The 25698-nt window shown below is 44.0% G+C and overlaps 1 protein-coding gene across 1 annotated transcript in view; it reads left to right on the top strand.

Annotated features, from left to right (window-relative positions):
- The window catches only part of PRRG4 (proline rich and Gla domain 4), a 30503-nt gene extending 13378 nt beyond the window's left edge, over positions 1-17125 (top strand). The window contains exons 2-5 of the mRNA XM_014588005.2: positions 5861-6024; positions 9408-9456; positions 10984-11116; positions 16129-17125. Coding sequence (XP_014443491.1) covers positions 5861-6024; positions 9408-9456; positions 10984-11116; positions 16129-16363 — 581 coding nt within the window. The 3' untranslated portion in view covers positions 16364-17125. The remainder of the gene's footprint in view (positions 1-5860; positions 6025-9407; positions 9457-10983; positions 11117-16128) is intronic.
- The last annotated feature ends 8573 nt before the right edge of the window (positions 17126-25698 follow it).

Consider the following 25698-nt stretch of genomic DNA (forward strand, 5'->3'; position numbering starts at 1 on the left):
AAACCCGCCCGGGGTAATGGTGTTTAGGGGGGCGGAAAGCCACATGGCCGACAGCTCGGTTCAATTCTTGGACCCAGCAACTTAAAAAACACACTGGACGCATGTGCATACCTACCCAGCGTACCAGGAAAAGGGACTACGATGTGGCCATACCCGCTTGTGGGTGCTTTCTCTCTGTCTCTGTCTCTCATGCGAGTACACGTGCCCTATGGCAAAAATCTAAAAACATATAAAAAAGAGAAAATTGAAATCCATGCATAGTTTTTATGTAATATGCATTTTCTATGAATCTTCTGACAACCCCACACACACAAGCTCACACGCTCTGAGGCCACAGGCCCAGAATAGTTGTGTGTGCATTCGCGCACGTGACACAGGCTGGAAGACACTGAAGGCCACCACCGTCGTGGCAGTGCAGAGACTGCATGAGCACGCAGGCTGCAGGTGTTGCAGGGTGTGCGCAAGGGGCTGCACACTGGAAACGCCGGTTTCCTCAGCCTGCAGTGCTTCACGGACTCATCCTCAGTGCCAGGCCCTGTGCTGGGGGCCGCAGATGCAGAATAGGAGACGTAACCCCTGCCTGTACCAGAGGCCAGAGGGTAGGAGAAGCTCACAGGCAGAGGTGGGCGTGTCCACCTGAACGGGAGGTAAAAGGGACCTCCGGCTACATTCTGATAAACCTGAAGGAGGGCTGGGATGACTGAACAGGAGCTTGTTCGGCAAACACGAAGAGATGGGGCCAGCAGGTGGCATGGTGGTTGGGGCGCTGAGCTCCCAAATGGCTGACTGCAGTTTGAGTCCCAGACCTGCTGGCTTGCTTTCTCACTTTCTCTGGTGAGCATTCATGCCCAACAGCAAATTAAAATAATAGTGATAATAATAATAATATTAAATAAATAAATCTTTAAAAATGAAGAAAAATCATGGACGAGAATGCCTGGGTTGGTGGGTTTGTAGCAGTGCAATACACAGGCGGCCTCTGGGGAGGGTCCAGGCCAGGAGACTAGCCAGGAGGAAGGTGGGAGGGGACAGTGGCAGGCAGTGCAGCCTCTGCGGCCCAGCTGTAGGAGAAATAGGGAGTCAGGGAGGCTCCGGGGGCAGGGAAGTGTGCTTCTTTTCAGTAAGAAGCAAATTCGGGTTACTTCGAATCCAGATCACAAAAGACAGTATTTCCCCTGGGACCCTAAGCGGTGCAGGGACAGTCTGATCGACACTGAAGGGTGAGCCTGAGCTCAGTCACTGATAGAAGCACAACTTTCCCACTCAGGGAAGTGGCAAATGGCAGCTCTGACAGTCACATTTACTATGCTAGTCATCATAATATAATGATTAACCATCCCCGTGACATTTACGATATTGGCATAAATAAGCATTTCAGGAAACCTTAAAATGTTTATGACTCTCTCTCTTTTAAATTTTTCCGTAAGTTAGAAGTAGCTATTGAGGGACCAGCAGGTGGCGTGGTGGTTAAGGTGCTGGACTCCTACATGAGCAACCACGGTTCGAGTCCCAGGCCCAGTAGCTTGAGAACCACGCCTGGAGCATGTGTGTGCCCAAATCCCAAGAGGAGAGTGGAAAATAAGGAACTATGGCATGGCCATCGCTGGGGATGTAATTTCTCACTTTCCCCCTCTCTGTCTCTTCAGTGAGCACACATGCCCAATGGCAAAAACCTTAAAAAAAAAAAAAAAAAAGTAGTTACTGAGCCCCATGGAGAGATACCTTTTACAACTGATACCTTACTCAAACAGAAAATTTTCAGTAAGAAATGTCGCACTGCTTTTTTCAGCCAATAACATGTAAAAATCCCAGATGCCGTAGCATGGCTAGGACACAGGTGCCCTGAGAGGCTGGAAGATAAATGGCCGACTGTGGGTTCAGATCCCCAGGTGGGCTTGAGGACATGCTGTGAGAGGGTACCCAGGACCCTGTGGAGCTGGAGGGCTGGGAGAGGGGTCATGGACTGAGAGAGGAGTCATGGGCTGAGAAGACCATATAGGGAGCATTCATGTGTGTGTCATGTGAGTGTGTCTCGTGTGCGTGTGTGTCGTGTCTGTGTGTCTCGTATGTGTGTCATATGTGTGTCTTGTGTGTGTCATATGTGTGTCTCGTGTGTTGTGTGTGTCTCGTGTGTGTGTCGTGTGTGTGTCATGTGTGTCTCGCATGTGTGCACACACTCCCTATTATGAAAAGAAATCGTGAAGCCCTAGGCCTCCGAGAAGGTGCAGGCAGGCGCAGATTTCCGACCCCACCCTGAAGTTAGGGCTCGGGTAGTCAGAACACTTACCCTTCCAATCACACAGGTCGGCATCTTCGAATTCAGGCCACTGCGGGTCATGGCAGCCTGCTGATGTGGCATCCGCGTATAGGCCATGACAGTTGTGACTACACTGAATGGATGGTGGTGAGGGCGGGAAAGAAGAGCTGAGTGTGGACAGGGCATTGAGGGTGGGCGGTAGGGAAGGGGCTCCAGGTAAAACGAACAGCTCCTGAAGGAGGCAAGAGGGCAACTGAAAGAAGGAAGTTCTATGCAGAGGAAACACCAAGGACAAACAAACACGGAGAGGACATGGGCTTTCAGAGCCAGAGCAGCTAGGGCAGGACACGGACACCGGAGGAGCAGCACAGGAGGAGTGATTGCTCTTAGAGGTTTTAAAAAGGCAAAGTAGAATCAAAGTCTGTGTTAGTTTTAAAAGACTCCCCGTTGGCTGTTTGATTTTTAAAAATAATTATTTATGGGACCAGTAAATGGGATAATGGTTACGTCACTGGACTCCCATGTAGTCGATCGATAGCCATTCGAGTCCCAGACCTGGTGGCTTAAAACTCACACTGCACTGGGACCAGCAGTTGGTGTAATGGCTATGTCACTGGACTTCCATGTAGTGGACCACGGTTCGAGTCCCAGACCTGGTGGCTTAACTCATGATGGGCATGTGCGTGTGCGTGTCCAAGATCTCAAGAGGAGAATGGAGGAGAAGGGATTGTGGCATGGCCATCCCCCCTGAGAGATGATTTCTTACTTTCTGTTTCTTTGTCTCTCTCTGTCTTTCTGGTGAGTGCATGCGCCCTATAGCAAAAACCTCTCAAAAAAAAAAAAAAAAAAAAAAAAAACCCAAAAACGCACACAGCGCATGTGTGTGCATGTCCAAGATCCCTAGATGAAAATGGAGGAGAAGAGATTGTGGTGTGGTCATCCCTTGGGGGGAGGGGTTTTTGCTTTCTGTTTCTCTGTCTCTCTCAGTCTCTCTGGTAAGCGCATGTGCCCTATAGTCAAAATCTCTCTTAAAAAAAGTTATTTAATTTTATTTATCATCACCATCATCATCATCATTTTGCTACAGGACACATGTATTCACCAGAGAGAGACAGCGAGGTGAGGGGTGGGGGGTGAGAAAGCAAGCCATCAGGTCCAGGACTCAAGATGTGTCAGCCGTGTGGGGATCTAGCACCTTAACCACCACACCCTCTGCTGGCCCCAGCTGCTACGTTCAAACAGTGCACAGACGAGTCAGGAGACTGCTTGGAAGGCCGTCACAGAGATCCCAGTGAAGGCTTATGAAGGCTTGGAAAGTTTTCCATGTCATCTCCATTTGGTAGCATAAAACTATGGGAAGACAAAAGAGAAGAAAGAACTGACATTTTCTTTCTTTCTTTTTGGAGAGGTTTTCTTGTTTTGTTTTGTTTGTTTGCTTTTTGGATCTAGCGCGCGTGTACTCGCCAGACAGACAGAGAGAGACAAAGAGAGACAGAAGCGAGAAATCACCCCCCAGGGGGGATGGCCATGCCGCAATCCCTCCTCCTCCATTCTCCTCTCAGGATCTTGGGCATGCACACACACGCACCCAGCGTGAGTTTTAAGCCACCGGGTCCAGGACTCGAACCGTGATCAACTATATAGGAGTACAGCAGCATAGCCATTATGCTAACTGCTGGTCTCAAGAACTGAAATTTTCCACCACACTGGTTCCTCTGCCTTTTATAAAGTTTCTTAGAACAACTATCACCAATTTTCTCACTCTGGCTTCCCCCTTGGTTCAAATAACGCATATGTTTTTCATAGCATTGAAACTCACACTTTTAAGATATTGCTGGTTGGAGCCAGCAGGTGATGTCGAGTGGTTCAAGTCCCAGACCTGACACTCACACTGGGTGTGTGTGCACGAGTGCCCAAAAGCCCAAGAGGAGAATGAAGGAGAAAGGATTGTGGTGTGGCCATCCCTCCTGGGGGGTGATTTCTCACTTTCTATCTCTCCAATGACCATATGTACCTTATAGCAAAGATCTCTCAAAAAAAAAAAAGAAACAAAGAAAGATATTGTTGTATTGTTGGTCAAAAGAAATATAATGTGAACCATGTAAATTATTTAAAATTTTCTTATAGTCACATTTTTTAAAGTAAAAATAGATAAAATTAATTTTAATAATGTATTTAATATTTAACATTCCATATTCAAAATTTCACTTCAAAATATAAGCAATATAAAACATTTTTGAGATGTTTCACATTCTTTTTTTCATAGTAAGTTTTCAGAAGTCTCTGCAGTTTACAGTTACAGCACATCTCGGTTTAGACTAGCGACCTTTCAAGTGCTCACAGCCACATGCAGCTAGTGGCTCTAGAAGATTCAGATCTGTTTGAAAAGATAACTAATTTGCAGAAAAAAGAATCTTGGGCAAAACGTGACTGTTCTTGAAGGACTAAGTAAATGGCCGTCCTGGAGTCGCTCCCCAGCCAGTGCGGCTTTCCAGACCATGCCCGCTCAGGAGCTGCCTTTCTGTCGCCCACTTCTCTCTCTCTTTTAGGCTTTTGCCATAGGGCACATGCACTTGCCAGAAAAAGAGGGCAAGTGAGAGATCACACGCCCGGCGTGGGGGTGGGGGGGCCATGCCATAGCCCTTCCTCCCTCATCCCCCTCTCAGGATTCTGGGCACAGTGCACCTGTGCCTCTTGTGATTTTCAAACTGCCAGGTTCAGGACTTGAACAGTGGCTACCCATGTGGGAATCCACATGTGGCCACATGGCCCTAACCACAGCGCCACCTGCTGGCCCCTCCATTGCCCACTTGAATATAATTTTAGACACAATTAACTCAAGTATTATATGGAATTATGCTAATATATGTATTCATATTTACCAGAATTTTTAAATTAAAATGTTTGGTATATTTTTAAGAATTACTTATTCATTTTATTATTATCATTTAAGTTGCTATAGAGCACATGCCCCCACCAGAGTCAGAGAGAAAGTTGAGAAGGCAAGCTGCAGGTCCAGGACTCGAACCACAGTCAGCCATGTGGAAGTCCAGTGCCTTTACCATCATGTCACCTGCTGACTCCCTCTTTTGTACTTTTAAAGTTTATTTCTTGATTCCATGAGCAACAGTGACAGAGAAAGAGAGACAATCAGCCTTTCAACAGGGCCTTCACACGGCACTTTGTCCTCAGCCTTCACCACTCCCGGGTCTGGGCATGCACAGGTCTGGCCTGCTTGAGGACGTCTTGATTTAAACTGGCGACCTTCTCACATGGGATGTCTCAAAAAAGCCATACAAGAAAGCTTGGTATAGGGGCCGGCAGGGGGCATGATAGTTAAAGGTGCTGGACTCCCACATGGCCAACTGTAGTTCAAGTCCTGGACCTGGTAGCTCGCTTTCTCACTTTCTCTCTTTCTCTCTGATCAAACTGGAAAATAATAGTAATAATAATAAACCCAAAGTTAAATAAAATAATTCTTACAAAAAAAGGCTTGGTGTAATTTCAGCATGTCAAGAGGACTGCCCACTTTTTCCACAATTAAAACGGGAATTTTCTGCCTTATTGTCATCAATGTGTAAAATCTTTTTATTACCATTTTAGTCTTTACGTCCAAAGAAGAAGCAAGCGTCTTCATCCACAGACACCTCCTGTACAATAGATTCGACTTGGAGCTCTTCACTCCCGGGGATCTGGAGAGAGAGTGCTATGAAGAACTGTGCAGTTATGAGGAGGCCAGAGAGGTTTTCGTGGACGAAGACAAAACGGTGACTCGGCTGTTGTGTTCACTGCTGGGGCTTGTCCAGTGAGACTTGGGAAAGCTGAACTTCCAGTCGCTGTAGACGTCACGCTTTGAATCAAAGCGGGTTGTGAACCTGTTATCACTTTCTACTTTCTTTCTTTCTTTTTTTTTTTTTGAGAGGTTTTTGCTATAGGGCGCATGCACTCGCCAGACAGACAGAGAGAGACAGACAGAAAGTGAGAAATCACTCCCCAGGGGGGATGGCCACACCGCAATCCCTTCTCCTCCATTCTCCTCTCAGGATCTTGGGCATGCACACACACGCGCCCAGCGTGAATTTTAAGCCCCCGGGTCCAGGACGCAAGCTGCGGTCAACTACATGGGAGTACAGTAACAGCCATTATGCTAACTGCTGGTCCCACTTTCTACTTTCTTAAAATGCTAATTATCCTATTTACTTTTGGCTTTATTCTTAATTAGTGGGTTTCAGTAATTAGCAAATTAGTGACTATGCTGTTATTTTGTGTTTGATGTTTATTACATTAAAAAAAAAATCAGAACAGAGTGAACTAAATGAGTGAGTCCTCTGACAGGAGGTTAATCATTAAGGACCCAGGATCAGCATATGGCATAATGGTTACATCACTGGACTCTCACATAGTTGACTATAGTTCAAATCTCAGACTCAGCAGCTTAAAACTCATGCCAGGCACGTGTGTGTGCATGCCCAAAATCCCAAGAGGAGAATGAACTGCAGCATGGCCATCCCCCCAGGGGGATGATTTCTTGCTTTCTGTTTCTCTGTCTCTCTGGCGAGCACATATACCCTGTAGCAAAAATCTCTCAAAAAAATAAAAATAAATGATAATTAAAGACTCAGAGCAACTTCCCTCAGTGATCTGACCTCTTTCTGATTGCTTGTTACAGCCCAGGTATTTGTGACACTCTCCTGTGTAGCAGGCGCTCTGCCAGGCACAGAGGGGAAATGCAAAGGACCTTCAGAATGTTCATGGAAAACGCATACTGGGAACCAGCAGTTAGCGTAATGGCTATGTCGCTGGACTCCCACGTAGTCGACCGCGGTTCGCGTCCCGGACCCGGTGGCTTAAAACTCACGCCGGGCGCGTGTGCGTGCGTGCCCATGATCCTGAGAGGAGAATGGAGGAGAAGGGATTGCGGCGTGACCATCCCCCCTGGGGGGTGATTTCTCGCTTTCTGTCTCTATGTCTCTCTCTGTCTGTCTGGCGAGCGCACGCGCCCTATAGCGAAAATCTCTCTCAAAAAAAAAAAAAAAAAAAAAGAAAACGCATACTATAGACATTTTCGTATATCAAAGCACCAAATTAAGATTAGCAAGGTTTTAGCACACATATTAGTTAATCAAAAATCTATTTTACTTTCAAATAGTAAAATAAGGTATCAGATTGATACTAAAATATATCACAACAAAGCATGCAAAACATTATATGCTTATAGATCAATAAGAAAAAACTGTGTTAGATTTGTGTTTAAGTATGGTCACCTGTAGTCACTTCTTAATCTTACGCAAAATGTGGACATGACTGATTAAAAGTAAAGGAAGAAAATATCAACAATAAAATGTTCAAATAAAACTCCAATGAGACTGGATAACATCTTGGGCTACTTCAAGTGTATATGTCTAAGAAAGTGACATGATATGTAAAAGCTTTATCTCCTTAGTGCACAGATTCAGATAGACTGGAATCTCCAGTTTTCGGAAAATACTGGTCTACTTTAGGATCTATCTGCTTCCTTAAAATTTCAGTTTCTGTCATCATAAATAGGCAAGCAGAGAATTACATAACGTATCCTTTGAAGGAGATGATTCTGTCTCTCACTATTATGTTTTCTAATGAGGGAGAATGGAGAAGAAGGGATTGTGGCATGGCCGCCCCCTCTGGGGATGATTTCCCACTTTTCCTCTTACAATCTCTGTCTCTGCAGTGAGCTCATGTACCCTAAGGCCAAAAACTCTAAAAAAGATAAAAAGAAGGAAATTTTTGCATCAGAATAAACTTCTACTTTAATTCCATTTTCCATGAACTTCTGAAGCCCCCTTGCATATGGCTTGCATTCAGGAGCCCACTGTCCAGTTTACCTGTGTAACTCCGAGGGACAGTTCTTAGACGTTTTCCCTTAAAATATAATTAAACCTTGTCTGTTCATTTTTTTAAAAGAATTACTTCATTTAACTTTATTTATCTATTTATTTATTTATTTTAATTTAACCAGAGAGGGATAGAATGAGAGAGAGAGCGAGAAAGTGAGAAAGCAAGCCGCCAGGTCTGGGACTCAAACCGCAGTTGGCCATGTGGGAGTTCAGTGCCCTTAACACCACACCACCTGCCAGCCCTGGTCTGTTAATCTTGATAAGGTACAAGACAGGTTAACACTGTACCTATTGTAATCTGGCATGTTCTTGAAGAGTAGTAAGTGGCAAAAATTCATAACTTTTGTAGATGCAATAACTCTGATTCCTTTTTCCCTTTCCCAAGAGTTCTCAAAACATTTTAAAAAAATAGATTAAATAAATAAATAAAGTGCCCTATGGCAAAAACCTTGGGTGGGGAGGAGGGGGGAGAGTTCTATTTCACTCTATGGTCCCTAGGTTACAAAACCTCGTTATTTATTTTTCAATAGTTATATCCAGTCTTCACTACAAGTATTTGCTACGTCTGTTAAAGACAGAAAATAAAAAATACAATTTGTAGTTGAACCTACTGAGATTTTACTGTTTTTTATAAACCCATTTTCTAAGTTTATCATAGTTCCTTAAAATCTGCTTTTATTCTCTCAGGTCATACTTGAACAGTCTCAGGGATGTCTTACCAAGTCAATCAAAATTTCCTAAAAACTGCTAGCAAATCCGGGGCTGGCCAGCAGAGACCGAGAGCCCTTTGCGGCCACAATGAGCGCATGCCTTCGCTTCCTCCCTCGGTGCTTCTGCTGACTCTCACGGTCTCATTTTCCAGGAAGCCTAGCCCAGGCAGGTGAAGGGAGCCAGCAGGGCGGTTTAGAGCCAGCTGGGACTGAGAGACCAGAGACCCTGGTGGGCTAGGGCTTTCATCAGTCACACCCGCCCTCCAGCGTGAATGAGCTTAGCCTACTAAAGGCACATGCCAGGTGTACCCCCTCTAGACTAGGCCAGTGTGAGCAAGTGAAATGACAGTAAAGAAATTATATAGGGGCCAGTAGGTGGCGTGGTGGATAGGGGCGTTGGATTCCCACATGGCCGACCGTGGTTCATAATCCCTGGCAGCTTGCTCTCTCGCTTTCCCTTACTCTCTGTCTCTGTCTCGTCAAATGAAACTAATAATAAATGGAATTAAATTAATAATTTTTTAAAAAAGAAATTATATAAACCCAGAAATTTTACTTTTTTCTTAGAGGACGTTTTGGCAGGAATATTCGATTAAAGGACCAACTACAAAATCAGGTAAGGCAAAACTGGTAAAATGTGATGTTTTTCTCATCCTTTCTCTGTTGTCTTACATTCGATTTTTATTGTTTGAGTTTGGCCGATGTTCAACATACACACCCTGTAAATCTACAAAAGATTTCTCAATTATACACGGAGCTGTCCGAGGCGGAGAAGGCCACGCTCCTCAGTGTGCACACTGAAAATCAGGTTTGGTGAGGTACCGGAGAAATGAAATAATCGGCTTAAAGCTGGCTCAAACAACCCAGCTAAGTCGAGACTTGCACAGAATAAAGTAGGACTTCATTAGTTTCGAGCAGTAAACTATTTTAACTTTTTTTTCTTAGCCACTATAAGTGAAGGGTATGCTTATTCAAGGTAACAGAAGGATGCTGGAGAGCGTGGAGTAGATTCTGGAGAGGGGAGAGTCTTTCCTGATCACCTCTTGCTGTTGAGTCAGAGGTTGCTCCCTAGTTTCCGCGGCCCTGGGAGATGGCCATTTACGTAGGTAAACAGCGGAGCTTCATGCATTTCTTAGTCGTCAATACCAAAATGCATCTAGAGCAGAGTACATTTGCCCCATGCGATATCTTATTTAATAATATTAGCTATTTAAAATAAATCATAGCAGGGACTGGCAGGTGATGTGGTGGTTAAGGCACTGGACACTCCCACGTGGCTGATCATGGTTCAAGTCCCAGATTTGGTAGCTTACTTTCTCACTTTCTCTCTCTTAAAATTAAAATGAATGAATGAATAAAATTTTTTAATTTAAAAATAAAATAAAATAAATAATAGCCATCACCATGGCTAATAACTATATGATAGCAAATTAGGCTTTTAGAAATGTCATTTAGACATTGTTCAGGTAGATTTTTTCTTTTTTAAAAGTTTTTGCTGTAGACACATAAGTCTTCCAGAGAGATAGAAAGAGAGGGAAAGTGAGAAATCACTTTTTCCCAGTGAGAAATCACTCCCTGGGGGGATAGCCATGGCACAGTCCCTTCTCCTCCAAATTCCTCTTGGGATTTTGGGCACGCGCACACATAGCATGTTTTTCAAGCTACTGGGTCTGGGACTTGACCACACAGTTGCCTTGGGGGATCCAGCCACTTTAACCACCACTCCATTGGCTGATCCTCAGTAGATTTTCTACAGCAGAAATCAGTGTTGGACCCAGCAGCTGGTGTGGTGATTAGGGGGCTGGATTCCCACATAGTAGACTATGGTTTCAGTCCTAGACCTGGAAGCTTGAAAATCACGCTGGAAACGTGGGCCTATGTGTACAGAATTCCAAAAGGCAAATGGAAGAGAAAGGATTGTGGCATGGCCATGCCCCATAGAGAGATTTTTCACTTTCTCCCTCTCTGTCTCTCTCCAGTGAGTGCATGCACCCTATGGCAAAAATAAAAGAAAAAGAAAAATCAGAAACCAATGTCAATAATTCAATGCTTAGTAATATGTTTAGACCAAGAGTTAAATTTGTAGAAATCATAGGTGATGCTTTTCATTTATATTTACATTGTTTCTATGATTTCTCTGAAGATGGGAACAGAGAGAGAGTCGACGTCATGGGCCTCCTGACTGGATCCATCGTAGTGGGGGTTGTTCTGGTGATTTCCGCGCTGCTTGGCTATTACCTTTGTGCCACCAAATGTAGCAGGCAGCAACGACCAGGGTAAGTACCAAGAAGAGATCTAGTCTGTTATAATCTATTCTGTATTATTCTAAAATGGATTAAGCAAATGGCTGTCTTTAATTTTTTAATTAAAAAATACTTTTGGATTTTGCTATAGGTTGTGAGCACTCGCCAGAGAGAGACAGAGAGATAGAAAGTGAGAAATCACCCCCTCTCCCCCAGGGTTGGCTATGCTGCAATCCCTTCTCCTACAGTCTCCTCTTGGAGTTTGGGTACGCACGCTCACACGCCCAGCATGATTTTCATGCTAGTGGGTCCTGGACTTGAACCATGTTTGGCTGTGTGGGAGTCCGGTGTCTTAACCACTATGCCACCTTCTGGCCCTCCTGCCTATTAAAAAAATTTTTTTAAAGAGGTTTTTGCTTTAGGGCTTGTGTGCTCACTGGAGAGAGAGACCGACAGACAGACAGACACAGTGAGCAGGAAGGTGAGAAATCATCTTCCAGGAAAGATGTCCACCCCACAATCCATTCTCCTCCATTCTCCTCTCAGGGGTTGTGGGCATTCATGTGCACTCCCCTGGCATTATTTTCAAGCCACCAGATCTGGGACTCAAACTTTGGCCATGTGGGAATCCAGCGACATAACCGCTACGCCACCTGCTGGTTCCAATGACTTTTTTAAATTTTAGAGTAATTTTACTCATGGACGGAAGGGTAAATCACAGAGGTCACACAGAGTTCCCATCAGCCCTCCCCCAGTGCCCATTGTTAACATCCTATATTACCACAGTAGGTCTGTCACAGCTAAGAAAGTGATGTTGGAGCATTACTATGAACTGAACTCCACTTTTATTTAGATTTTGCCAGTTGTTCTATTAATGCCCTCGTGCTGCTCCAGGATTCAACACGGTGCATCTGTCGTGTCTTCCCAGGGCCCCTAGTCTACGACAGTTGTTCGCTTGCCTGATTTCGCCCACAGTGTACGTAACAACTTATTCATGCTATTTCTAAGGCCCTTCTAAAGAATGCAAGAAGTTTCTAACGCCAGCTTGCTCTTTTAATACGTGCTTCTCAAACGGGGGGCAGATACCAGTGTCCCCACGATATTTCCAGAGGCAAGTCAAAGTTTATAGTTTAAGGCTTACTAGAGCTGTGTGACGACACAAATAGAAGCAGCAAAACTGCCTTTTCATTCAACTATTTTTTAGTAATGCTTTAAATTAAATAAAAACTAATAAAATAGTTATTTCCATTGCTGTAAGAACATCTGATGTAGGGGCTGACAGACGGTGTGGTAGTTAAGGTGCTGGACTCCCATGTGGCCAACCGTGATTCAAGTCCCGGACCTGATGGCTTGTTTTCTCACTTTCCCTCTCTTGCTGATGAGCGCATGGGCCTATAGCAAATTTAAATAATAATAAAATAAAAATAATATTTTTAAAAAGTGGATGGAAACAACTCAAGTGTCCATTCATCCACAGATGAAGGGATATATGAAGTGGTATACCTAGCCAATGGAGTATTACACGACCATAGAAAAGAAGGGAGTTCTTATGCATGCTACAACATGGATAAACCTTAAAAATTATATCAAATGAGGGACCAGCAGTTGGCGTAATGGCGATGTTGCTGGACTCCCATGTAGTCGATTGTGGTTCAAGTCCTGGACCCAATGGCTTAAACTCACACTTGGCGCGTGTGCATGTGTGCCCAAGATCCCGAGAGGAGAATGAAGAAGGGATTGCGGCGTGGCCATCCCCCCTGGGGGGTGATTTCTCACTTTCTGTCTCTCTGTCTCTCTCTTCCTGGTGAGCGAACACGCCCTATAGCAAAAACCTCTCAAAAAAAAAAAAAATACACCAAATGAAAGTCAGACATAAAAGGATAACTATTATGTGATTCCACTTCAGTGAGACATCTGGAACAGGCAAATCCACAGAGACAGAAAGTGGATTGTAGGTTACCTTGTTCATGCCGCTGTCACAGATGACCTGAGGCCGAACAGTTTATAAAGAGCAGAAACTTACTCTCCAGTGTTCTGGAGGCTGGAGAGTCTAAGTTCAAGGTGCCAGCATGGGTTTTTTGTTTTTGTTTGTTTGTTTTTGAGGGTTTTTTGCTATAGGGTGTGTGCACTCGCCAGAAAGAGAGAGGCACACGCACCGGCATGAGTTTAAGCGACCGGGTCCAGGACTCAAACTGCGGCCAACTACATGGGAGTCCAGCAACATAGCCATGCCATCTGCTGGTCCCAATGTGCCAGTAGGCTTTGATGTCTGATAAGAGCCTGGCCTGTGCTCCCGATGATGCTTGAGCGCTGCCCTGGCAGGGACGAACATGCCTCCTCACATGGCAGAAGAGCAATAGAGAGAGAGGAACCCACTCCCGCAAGCCCTTTTTATAGCATCACTAGTCTGCTTATGGGGGCAGAGCCCTCAAGATCCGAACACTTCCCAAAAGCCACCCACGGCGCTGTTGCACTTGGAAGTAGTTTCAGTGTGACCTCTGGAGAGGACAGAGACATTCATCTCGGTAGGCTAGGAGTTAGTGCTCCATGAGTACAGACTTCCTGTTTGAGGTGATCAACGGGTTAGGGAAATAGGGTGCAGAGGTGGTTGTACCAGATTGTGAATATAAAACCACTGAATGGTACACTTAAAAATGGTTAAAATGGGAAATTTTATGTTACGTATATATTTTCATACACACACGCAGATTTCAGTAGGAACGAGAAAGGAAGTACAAGTTTAAGACAGCAGATGTGGAATTAAAATTCACCTGTGGGAGGATGAAAATTGAAGTCATGGGCTACACCGTGGCCTGGTAGTTAAGGCAGCTAGATCCCACATGGCTTACTATGACTCAAATCCTGGCCTGGTGGCTTGAGAAATGAAACATGTCGGGGACGTGTGCATGCGTGCCCAAATCTCAATAGGATGGAGAAACAGAGGGGAGAGAAGTATAGGACGACCACGCCCTGTTAGGCAGGCGCCTTCTCCCTCCCTCTCTCTCTCTCTGGCAAATGAACAAACAAACCTGAATGATTCTTTTAATTTTATTTATATATTTATTTTTATTCATACATTAAACCACTATACATCATTTAGATTGTGAAGAGACTTTACCCAGCATGATATACACCTTAGTCTAGCCCAGCTGAGACCACCATACACATCCTGGTCAACAGATATTAGACCTTATCTGTGTCTCACAAGTGTCTTACCTCTCCATTTCCCCCCAAAATTTCCTACACTCTTCCCCTTTCACACTCTCCCTCTCACACTCTTTTCACTTTGTCTCTAGTGTCCACTACAATTTTTAATAATTTTATGTTCTCCAGTTTTTGCCATAGGGTGCATGCACTTGCCAAAGAAAGAGAGAGATAATGAGAGGGAAAGGGAAAAATCGCCCCCCGGGAGAGATGGCCACACTGCAACCCCTTCTCCTCCATTATCCTTTTGGGATTTAGGACATGCATGCACATGTGCCTGGCATGATTTTCAAGCTGCCAGGTCCGGAACCTAAACCATGGTTGGGCATGTGGGAGTCCAGCACCTTAACAACTATGCCACCCACCTGCTTGTTCCTCACAGATCATTATTTTTTATTTAATAATTATTTTTAACTATTTATTTTATTTATTAATTATTATTTTTATTACTAGTCTTTAGTTCAACACAGAGAAAGTGAGAGAGAGAGGGAAAGTGAGAAAGCAAGCCACCGAATCTGGGACTCACACTGTTGTCAGCCATGTGGGAGTCCAGTGCCCCAATCACCATGCCACCTGCCAGCCCCAACAATTATTTCATTTTATTTATTATTCTTTTTAAAAATTTGTTATAAGGCACATGAGCTCACCAGAGAGACAGAGAAAGAAAGAAAGAGGGAAAGTGAGAAAGCAAGCCACCAGGTCTGAGACTCGAAGTACAGTCACTCATGTGAGAAGCCAGCGCCTCAAGCACAATGCCACCTGCTGGCCCCCACAGATCATCTTTCTATCCACTGTCCTACTCTGATCCTCATAGCTACTCTCTGAGTTTTAGGGGACATTTCAAACTAGGTTTATTAGACATTCTCTTAGACTGAGATTAACTTGCCAGTACCCACTGAAGTACTTTCTGTCTACTGTCTCAAGACATCCGTCCTGCAGAGTATTTGTTCTCTTTCTGTATTTCGCAACTCTGAAAGTGGAGGCAAAGAAAGGAAATATTTGAGAAAGAAAGGATAAAAAATAAGATCATTGTAAGAGAAGTTTGCTTCATTCCTCTCTGAAAAACATGCCAAGTAGGGGAAAGCAAGATCTTTTTATTTCTTAGTTCTGTATTTTGTAGAGGAAAATAGGCACAATGTGGTGGGCCCCTTTGAGATGTTATTACTGTAAACTTTCTGAAGATTTCAGTCCTTTAACACAAGTAGAAGACACTCTGTATTCAATGACTAATAGGATTATGACGTTATTTCTACATAGGAAAATTTGAAGGTCAACATGGAGGGGCCAACAGTGGCATAGTGGTTAAGGCCCTGGATGCCCACCTGGTCAACTGTATTTGAGTCCTGACCTGGTGGCTTGAAACTCACGCCAGATTCATGTGCATACTTGCCAAAATCCTGAGAGGGACTGGCTTGGAATTGTGCCTCCTTTTAGCAAAGCCAGGACTGGGTTTCACATTATACTTAGAAAATTTTTGTGAGGGAGTAGAAAAAGAGTCCTTGTTGCAGTGTGCCAGACTCTGCCAGCAGTTCTGCTCCGCAGCTTCCTCCACCCACAGAAAACTGCTCAATTGAGGTAGCTGTCATCCTCAGTAGAGACAAGGACACCGATTGCATTGATTGCAACTATGAAACGAGAGGGGCAGGTTTCAAACCATGTCTGACTTCCAAGCTCTTGGTCCTTCCCCATACCAAGGCTCTTAAGAGTCTGGGGGTAAAATAGTTTGGTCATTGTATCAGCAAATTGGGCTCAAGGTATATCAAAATTGTTGCATTTTAAAATATTGCATGCTACCCTAAAAAGGCTGCCTTTCCTGGCCCTAACCCCTTCTCTCTGCTTAGTTCTTCAGCCATCTACGTGAGATGGGGCAGGCACACCCCCTCCATCACTTCCCAGAGACCAGAAGAGGCTGTCTTGTCTCCAATGCCACCTTCTGTGGAGGACGCAGAATTACCCTCCTACGAGCAGGCCATGGCGCTGACCAGGAAACACAGTGCTTCTCCGCCACCCCCGTATCCTGGACCAGCGAAAGGCTTTAGGGTATTTAAAAAGTCTATGTCGCTCCCACCTCATTAAACTCACCTCACCATCTTAGTGTAAGAAATTCGTGTTTGTTCTCCCTGAATCAGAAAATATGTGGTGTATTCAGCTCCTTGTGAGGAACTTCAAGGAATGAAGGAGGAATGAGCATATGTCTGCCCCACAGACATGCTGCTTGCATCTCGGACCTGAACTTGATCACTGCCAGCTTGATAAGAAACGTTGGCTCCGTATCCTTGCGGTTAAGAAGAAAGCACTTTTTTATAATTAGTATTTCAGTGGATCAACAAATCCGTCATAGATAACACAGAACTACTGAACTGCTGGCATCAGTTGTGCAGATAACATTGCCGAGTTCTGGTGTGGGATATGTAAAACTGAGAATTTCTAATTAGATTACTCAAAGTCACGGTGCGGGCCGTACACTGTATTGGGTTTCCTTTCCAGCTGGAAATACTACAGATGATACATTTCAGTATAAATCTGTGGTCTTCATAGGTTTTCTGTTTAAAATTATTGTGCGGCATTTATGTTTTACAGCTTCACTTTTTGTTAGTCATACTTCATTATCGAAAATGAGGCCAATAGTTTTCTGTGTCTGCTCTGGGGTTACCTCTTCAGAGGGTGGAGGGTTCCAATGACTAGGATTTGCAAAGGTTGTTATGCTATAAAATAGAAGTTGTCTACATTGGGGCCATCTTGTAGCATGGTGTATAAGGTGCTTAAACCACATGGCCAAGTCTGTGGTTCAAGTCCCGGACACAGCAGCTTGAAAAATACTCTGAGTGCATGTGCATGCATGCCCAAAATCCTGAGGGGAGAATGAAGGACAAGGTATTGCAATGTGGCCATCCCCTCTGGAGGGTGCTTTCTCACTCTCTCTCTCCCTCTCTCTCTGTCTCTCAGGAACATAGGTGCCTTATGGCAAAAATCTAAAATAAATAAAGTTGCCCATGTTACCATCTTTATTTCTAAATTATCTACCTATACAACTGCATATGGTTATTTATCTTGAAAATTTGTTAAATTTGAAACTTGACAGAATCTGGAAAAGATCATTCACTTTTCTGCTATTAAAATAATGTTGATTAGGGGCCAGCAGGTGGCGTGGTGGTTAAGGCACAGGACTCCCACATGGCGGTCTGTCGTTCAAGTCCTGGTCCTGGCAGCTTGAAAATCACACCAGCTACGTGTGCATGTAGAGGAGGAGAATGGAGGAGAAGGGACTGCGGCATGGCCATCCCCCCTGGGGGTGATTTCTCACTTTCCCTCTCACTGTGTCTCTCTGCGAAGCACATGTGCCTATGGCAAAAATAAATATAAAAAATTTTAAATAATTGATTAAAGTTACCAGAAACCTCTTACATCTCTTAATCTAACTACAAAAGGAAAGTATCATAGGTTATTATTTCAACCCATACTTGGTCTATTATTCTAAACATATATACATGGCCAGTTGTCCCTTAAGAATGTAGCAGAGTATAATAAGCCTTAACCCTCTGGAGTATGTGTGCGTGAATTTATATGGGTGCATGAAATGTGAATTGGATTCTTCTTTGTAGGAGCTCAAAAGATAACATACTTTTGAAAAACAGAATAGACAATTCTACTTGTTATTTTATTTATTTATTTATTATTTTGGCCAGGCATTGCGTTTTCCTATTATTTAGGGTCATTTATAAAATGCATTTTATTTTATAATTTTTACAGAAGTGAATCTGTAAACCCACATGCACTTGGTAATTCCTTCCAAGTTTAACATTTAGAAAGTATAAAGTAGGGCTGGCAGGTAGTAGTTAAGGACGCTGGACTACCACATGGCTAACTGCGGTTTGAGTCCCGGACCTGGCAGCTTGTTTTCTCACTGTCCCACGCTCTCTCGCTCTGTCCCTCTCTAGTCAAATTAAAATAAATAATAAAATTAAATTAAATAATTCTTTTATTAAAAAGTATAAAACATATTACAATGCAAATGTCAGTGTATAGGCCTCTCTTAACACAGCATGATCTTAAGGCAGATTAAGTAAGACCTTAATCATTGTAGACTACTAACGAGTTTATCCTTCTAAAGTCTCAGATTCTCTTTAGTTGCTTGTAAATAAATCCATCGAGCACCATTTAAATTTAATTAGGAAGAGTGGGTTTTTAAAGCCATTCACATTACTTGTAGACATTCTGCTATTAGTCACATGTTGGTTTTACATAAACACTTTCTCTCCTGTAACTTTGCCCTTTGCACTTATTTTAATACCCTTTAAAAGGTTAGAGATGGGAAGGTTCCCATGGCCTGGTGGTTAAAGGGCTGGATCCCACACAGCCAAATGCATGGTTTGAGTCCTGGACCTGGCAGCTTGAGAAACACACCAGGGGTGGGTGCATGCATGCCCAAAATCTCAAAAGGAGGGAGAAATGGAGAAGGGGCTGTAGCATGACCAGCCGCTCTGGGGGGAAAAAAAGTCAAACTTTACTTTGCTTACTTCGCAATAATCAGCTAAGGCAAAGAAGGATAACTTGTTCAAAATCTAAGCAGTTGGTGAGAGCTGGGCTTAAAACAAGTGGGCACACTTTTCTAGCTCCATCTCATGCCTCTAGATTTACCCAGGATTTTCAAATTATGAAATCCAGGGATCTTGTTCCTTCATGCTAAGTCTGCAAGAGAAACACACACACATTTTTCATAGACATAATGCGTGTGTGTAGATCTCTTACATATGTGTCTATGACTTCTTGAGAAATACTTAGGATGAACAGTAGAATCACATATCTTTTACTGAATCAGTTTGAACTCTCTATGTGCTTGTTCACTTCTGTTGACTCCCAGAAATCTGACTGCAGAGCTGGCTTCAGAACCCGGGTCCCCCGAGTGCCAGCAGCAGGCTGGATTATCAGCTATCATGTAGTGAAAACTCACGCTGTAACTTGAGGGAATCTTGAATTCATCTTTAAGACTGTGAGCTCACTGATATTTACTGAGCCTCCGATGTCTTCAGTATTCCAAGGAAGACGTGGTAGAACCATTGCTGACAACGCTCGTAACAACTGGAAGGAAAACACCTGCACTTGGACTAGCTGGCTGCTTCCACCCCATGCCCCTCTTCCTACTCCTGTTATCACGTGGGGTGGGGTTTGTTTCATTGACCAATCTGTTTGGTCTGTGCTTCTCTAGGCAACTGCTTGGCGTTGACCACTACCTCGCTTTCGACACGAGGTTTTCTGTGTAGCAAGATGACTTTTCCACTCCATTACAATCAGGCAATGAATGGAATGGGGTATAAGGATCAGACTTGAAATACACATACAATGTTACACCCTCAGCAGGACAGCTAAGTCTAAAAAGAGTGTTCTCTTTTGAAAATGGGGGAAAAAAAATGAAAAGTCAGCACAAACTCCGTGTCAAAGTTTTGCATCTGTCAATAATGTGCCCTCTGAGTGAATCTACAGAGAAAGGGAAAACTCAGAACGGTTAAAAACTGGGGAACAGTGTCCTCTTTATCTTCGATTTCTTGTTTGCCTTTAAAATTCTACCAATATTTTTCTATTTCTCAGATATTGTATGTGTCTGTATACTCTTTTTATATATATGAGATCATTTTTTTAGAGAGATTTTTGCTATAGAGCACACGTGCTCCCCAGAGAGACAGAAAGTGAGAAATCATCCCCCCCTACCCCCCAGGAGGATGGCCATGCCACAATCCCTTCTCCTCCATTCTCTTCTCAGGATCTTGGGCAGGTATGCACACATGCCCCATGTGAGTTTTTTTCTTTTTTTTGGGGGGGGGGAAGGTTTTTGCTACAGGGCGCGTGTGCTCGCCAGACAGAGAGAGACAGAGAGACAGAAAGTGAGAAATCACCCCCCAGGGGGGATGGCCACGCTGCAATCCCTTCTCTTCCATCCCCCTCTTGGGATCTTGGGCACGCACGCACACGCGCCTGGCATGAGTTTAAGCCACCAGGTCCAGGACTCAAACCACGGTCAACTACATGGTAGTCCAGCGACATAGCCATTACGCTAACTGCTGGTCCCCCCGTGTGAGTTTTAAGACGCCGGGTCTGGGACTCAAACCTCGTCAACTATGTGGGAACCCAGTGATGTAACCAGTACACCATCGGCTAGTACCATGAGATCATTTTTTAATACTAACAGATTTGTTAATGCTAACAAAAGCTCTATTTTTTGTTATTCATAATGGTTTTACTTCAACTGAATGTGAGTTAATTTGATTAGTTATTAATTTGATTTGAAATGTTCCTCATGACATTTATACATTGGAGGAATAGTTAGCATTTCTGTGGTTGTACTTTTGTTTCATTCTTTTGTAAACCCTGTCCATGTGGTCATTTTGGGACACGTATGACATGTTCTTGTTGTTCCTCCAATCTTCTATATTGTGTGCTTCCTCTGTCATTGCTGTTGTATAAAAATATTTCCCTAATTAGTTTGACAATTTAAGTAATCCAGCACAAATACATCAGTATTTCCAATACAGGGAAAAAGCAACACTTTTAATCATGTTTTCCCAAAAACCCTGTTGTGCTTTGTTCTCAGTGGACTTTCAGTTACACTTTTTATACATGTAAGTAAACTTTATACTGAGTAAATACAATCGTTTGTTTCATGTCAGCATTCTTCTTCCTATAACCGCATGTCGTACTACAGGCCAGCCTGTAAGCTCCATGTGAATGCTCGCGGGGGGTTCTGGAAACAGTGTGCAGAGCGTGGTGTCACCGTGCGTCTCTTCCACCCAGTGGGACTGGCATTCTGTTTAAGGAATGCAGCTGCACTTGTGAAAGTGTTCCTTTTTACAAGTTTGACTATTTAATACAGTTGACCCTTCAACAATTTGAATGCAGGTCTTTTCTAGTACATATGGTAAATGTACTTTCTCTTCCTCATTAATTTCTCTTCCATTTTCTTTTCTTTTTCATGATAGAGAACATGTGTGTGGACATGTGATCCCCTTTCTCTTTCCCCAGCCTTCCAGAAGCTCTTCTGGACACCCATGTACATGCCTTGCATGTTTTCAGGCCCATCTTGGGTTCTGAACCTGTGGTCAACCATGGGGCTTCGAGCCCGACAGGCAGGGTTACTGCTGTTCTGGAGCAGCTAAGCCCTCTTGATTGTCTTAATTACAGTTTCTTTTCTCTAGCATATTTTATTACAAAAATAGAATACATAATACACATACCATACGAAATGTGTGTTAACCAACTGTATGTTATCAGTAAGGCTTCCAGTCAACAGTAATCACATTTTAGCTATTAGTAATCACATTTTTTGTTTCACTTTGTCTTTTTTAACTTTATTTTTTTCCTTCCATGAGCAGGACAGAGAGAGTACCCCCAGCGAGGTCCTTTACTGCAATCTGCTCCCCAGTTTTGCCCAGTCCTAATTTTGAGCGTGCATCTTCCCAGCATACTCGAGTTCTTTGGGCATGAACCTGGAACCTCCTAGGTGGGTTGTCTTTTTTTTTTTTAAGATTTTTGCCATCGGGCATGTGCGCTTGCTAGAGAAAGACAGAGGGAAAGAAAGAAATCATTCCTATCCCAGGAGATGGCCATGTCACAATCTCTTCTCCTCCATTTTCTTTTCTAGATTTTGGGCATGCATGTACACACACACACACCATGTTTTTCAAGCTGCCAAATCTGGGACTTGAACCGTGGAGTTGGCCATGTGGGATCTAGTGCCTTAACCATGTTACTGGCTGGCTCCATAGCAGGATTTTTTTTTTCTTTTTAAATAATTATTTATTTGGCACCAGCAGATGGTGTAACAATTATGTCGCTGGACTCCCACGTAGTAGACCGCAGTTTAAGTCCTGGACCCAGTGACTTAAACTCGGTGGGTACATGTGCATGTGTGCCCAAACGCCAGAGAGAAGAATGGAGGAGATGCGACTGTGGAGTGGCTATCCCCCATGGGGGAGAGGGTGGGGGTGATTTCTCGCTTTCTGTCTCTCTGTCTCTCTCTTTCTTTCCGGTGAGTGCATGTGTCGTATACAAAAACCTCTTTAAAAATAAATATAGATTTATTTTATTTATCATCATTTTTTACTTTGCTACAGGGCACATACACTCCCCAGGGAGACGGAGAGAGACAGAGAGAGAGTAAGAAAGCAAATCACCAGGTCCGGGACTCGAACCACAGCTGGCCATGTGGGAGTCCAGTGTCTCAACCACCACACTACCTGCTGGCCCGTATATCAGATCTTCAACTATACAAAAAGTCGATGCCCCTGCATTGTTCAAGAATTAACCGCATATTATTTGAGGCAAATATACAACCTCTTAAAACTAAATTTATTTCCGAGACCTATACCTATACAAAATTTGAAAAATCAGAATAAAGTATGGTAATTTTATAATAAATTATAGGAGTAACATAGCACTTCCAGCTTAAGAGAAACATATTAAGTATACTAAGTATTATAAATGAACACCAATTACTAGTAAATACTACTTAGATCATGTTAAACATTTAGACCACCTTAAATTTTAGGTTTAGGAGTGCATTATACACAAATGTTAACATTAATCTTCTTTTTTGGATAAAAGTAATTTTAAGAAGTATATGTTGGGACCAGCAGTTGGCATATGTTGGCTATGTTGCTGGACTCCCATGTAGTCGACCTTGGTTCAAGTCCCAGACCTGGCAGCTTAAACTCATACCGGGTGCATGTGCATGCGTGCCCAAGATCCAGAGAGGAGAATGGAGAAGGGATTGCGGCATGGCCATACCTCCCAGGGAGTGATTTCTTGCTTTCTGCCTCTCTCTTTCTGGCAAGTGCATGCACCCTATAGCAAAAAAAAAAAATTACTTTTATTGAGAAAATGAGAGGACAAGCCAAAGACTGGGGAAAAAAAAATTTGCAAAAGACATATCAAATAAAGAACAGCTGTCTAAAATAAATGAAGAGCTCTTAAAATTCAATGGTAACAAAACAGCCAATTTAAAAGACCTGAAGACATTCTTTACCAGAAAAGATATACAAATGGCAATTGAGCGTATGAAAGGATGTTCACCATCCTATGTCATTAGGGAATTTCAAATACAAACGAGATGCCACTGCACCCTGGGAGAACGCAAGAACACCCAGGGCACCAATGGCTGGCAGGAATGTGGAGCCACAGGAGCTGTCACTGTCCTGCATTGCTGGTAGAAACGCAGAACGGTACTGCCACTCTGGAAGACTGTTGGGGGTGTTTTTTTCAGAGCTAAACACACTTGGGCCAGCCTGTGCCCTGGTGGCTGGGCCCACTTAACAAATTTTTAAAGAGATATATTTACATATGCCAAAGTATCACATTATACCCCATAAACTTAATATAATTTGTTAATCAAAAATAACATTAATTGAAGCCAGCAGGTGGAGTAGTGGACTTCTACATGACTGACTGATGTTTGAGCCTGGACTTGGCAGCTTAAAACTCAGGCCGTGTGCATGTGTATGCACGCCCAAAATCCAAAGAAGAGACTGGAGGGGAAGAGAATGGGGCATGGTCATCCCCCCCTCCCCCCGGGGCTGATTTCTCACCTTCCATCTCTCTGTTTCTCTGGCAAGCGCACGCGCCTTAACATCAAAATCTCTCTGGAAAGAAAATTACATCAGGCATGTGTGTGTGCTCAAAATCTCAGAAGGAGAATGGAAGAGACAGGATTGTGGCATGGCCATCTCTCCTGGAAGGTGATTTCTCATTTTCCCTCTCACTGTCTCGCTCCAACCCTCTCTTATCACAAGAGCACACCTAAAAACCTTAAAAAAAAATAGCATTACTTGGGGTCAACCAGGTAGGAGGTTAAGACAGTTGGATCCCAAATGGCCGACTGCCCAGTTTGTCAGGACCCAGTGGCTTGACAAATGGCACAGCGCGAGTTGAAATTCCGAAGAGAGTAGAGAAGGGATCACCGCCAACCATTCTTCCTGGGGGGATTTCTCACTTTCTCTCTCTGCTTCTCTGCCTCCGGCAAGGACACGCCCCTATAGCAGAATGGAAGAAAGAGCGCTAATCACAATTTCTCAATGTTACTTGCAAGGGCAGTTGGAAATGTACTTGTGCTAGTTTAGGTACTCAGGAAAGTTCACTGAACATATGATGACTGAGCAACACTATTTAAGAATACTCACTAAAATTTCCCCTTAATATCTTTCCTCTGATTTATGTGACATAAACAAAGTGCACAATGGTGTGAAGGACTGTAAAGGTTTATTGCCAGCCACTTGGTATTGCCCGCAGGGCCACCCCCAGTACCAGCCTGGCCATCTCACTCGGAGTGTTGTAAAACATCTACAGCCCACCACCGGGCTCTACACCTCTATAGGGACAAACGTTCGTGTTCACAATTGTGCTCATAACAGCAAGTTGTGAAAACTAGTTCCTTTTATTTAGATTCCAGATTTCCAGTCTGCAGGAAGAAAAAAGTGTCGTAATGAAGATTTATGTTACCTCTCTGCAGGATCTCAGATTATGTGGCAAATTCCTTCCCTGAAGAAAACCACTTTCCAAAGACATCCCCAGTAACTGTAATTAACATCAAATTGGCAAGGTCGCACCACCGAATTCATTTGTAAATAACGACTACTCAGGTCCCGGCTTCCCCACCCGGAGCCGGCTCCAAGCTTCACAGGTGCAGAACGACTTAGGGAAAGGAGTGAATGGCCACAAGCGGGTGTAGGCGCCAGTAGGAAAACAGCCGCCCAGGACAAAATGAGTCTGGGCAGGACTCGCAGATCCGACAGCAGGTATTCTCCACGTTTCCGCTGCTTTTCAACGGTCCTGGGGACAGCGTATCAACCGGCCGGGTATCCCGGGTCTTACAGGAGGCCCGTCCTGTAAGATTTGCTTACTCCTTCAGGTTGGGTTTATCTCGAGGGGGAGGCAGATTTCTGGGCTGAGCACATGTGTTACACCAATATTTTAAAAGGAAGTTTTCAATAAACTCTGCTCTCTCTCCGTGTGCACTCTAGGGCCGGACGACGATGCCTGTAACACCCTGCTGTTCACTTCTCATGAATTATGAAACACGTGTGAAATCGACAGAAGATCCTCGAATAGTCGCAGTCACCCCACACCAAAAAGCGTGGAGGCCGGAGGGGACACGTTTGGGTTCGGAGCCCTCCTGAGGTCCCAAGTCTCAAGACGACGCCGACGCGGGGCGCCCCGTGAGTTCAAACTTACGGGAATGGACGTCCTCCAGACGGCGGCTGGGTTAGCCAGTGCAGCGGCGCTGCCTACCTTGGGGTAGAAGATTCCGAAATGCGGAGCGAGCGAGGCCCCGAGGCGGGCGGGGATGAACGCGCGCCCCGGGACGGCCTTGCACGGCGGCCGGAGTAGCGGGTGTGCATTTGAACCGCCGAGCACAACCCCGGCTC

Source organism: Tupaia chinensis, unplaced genomic scaffold (assembly GCF_000334495.1).
Source record: "Tupaia chinensis unplaced genomic scaffold, TupChi_1.0 Scaffold000037_18, whole genome shotgun sequence".
In the NCBI taxonomy this organism is placed as follows: Eukaryota; Metazoa; Chordata; class Mammalia; order Scandentia; family Tupaiidae; genus Tupaia; species Tupaia belangeri.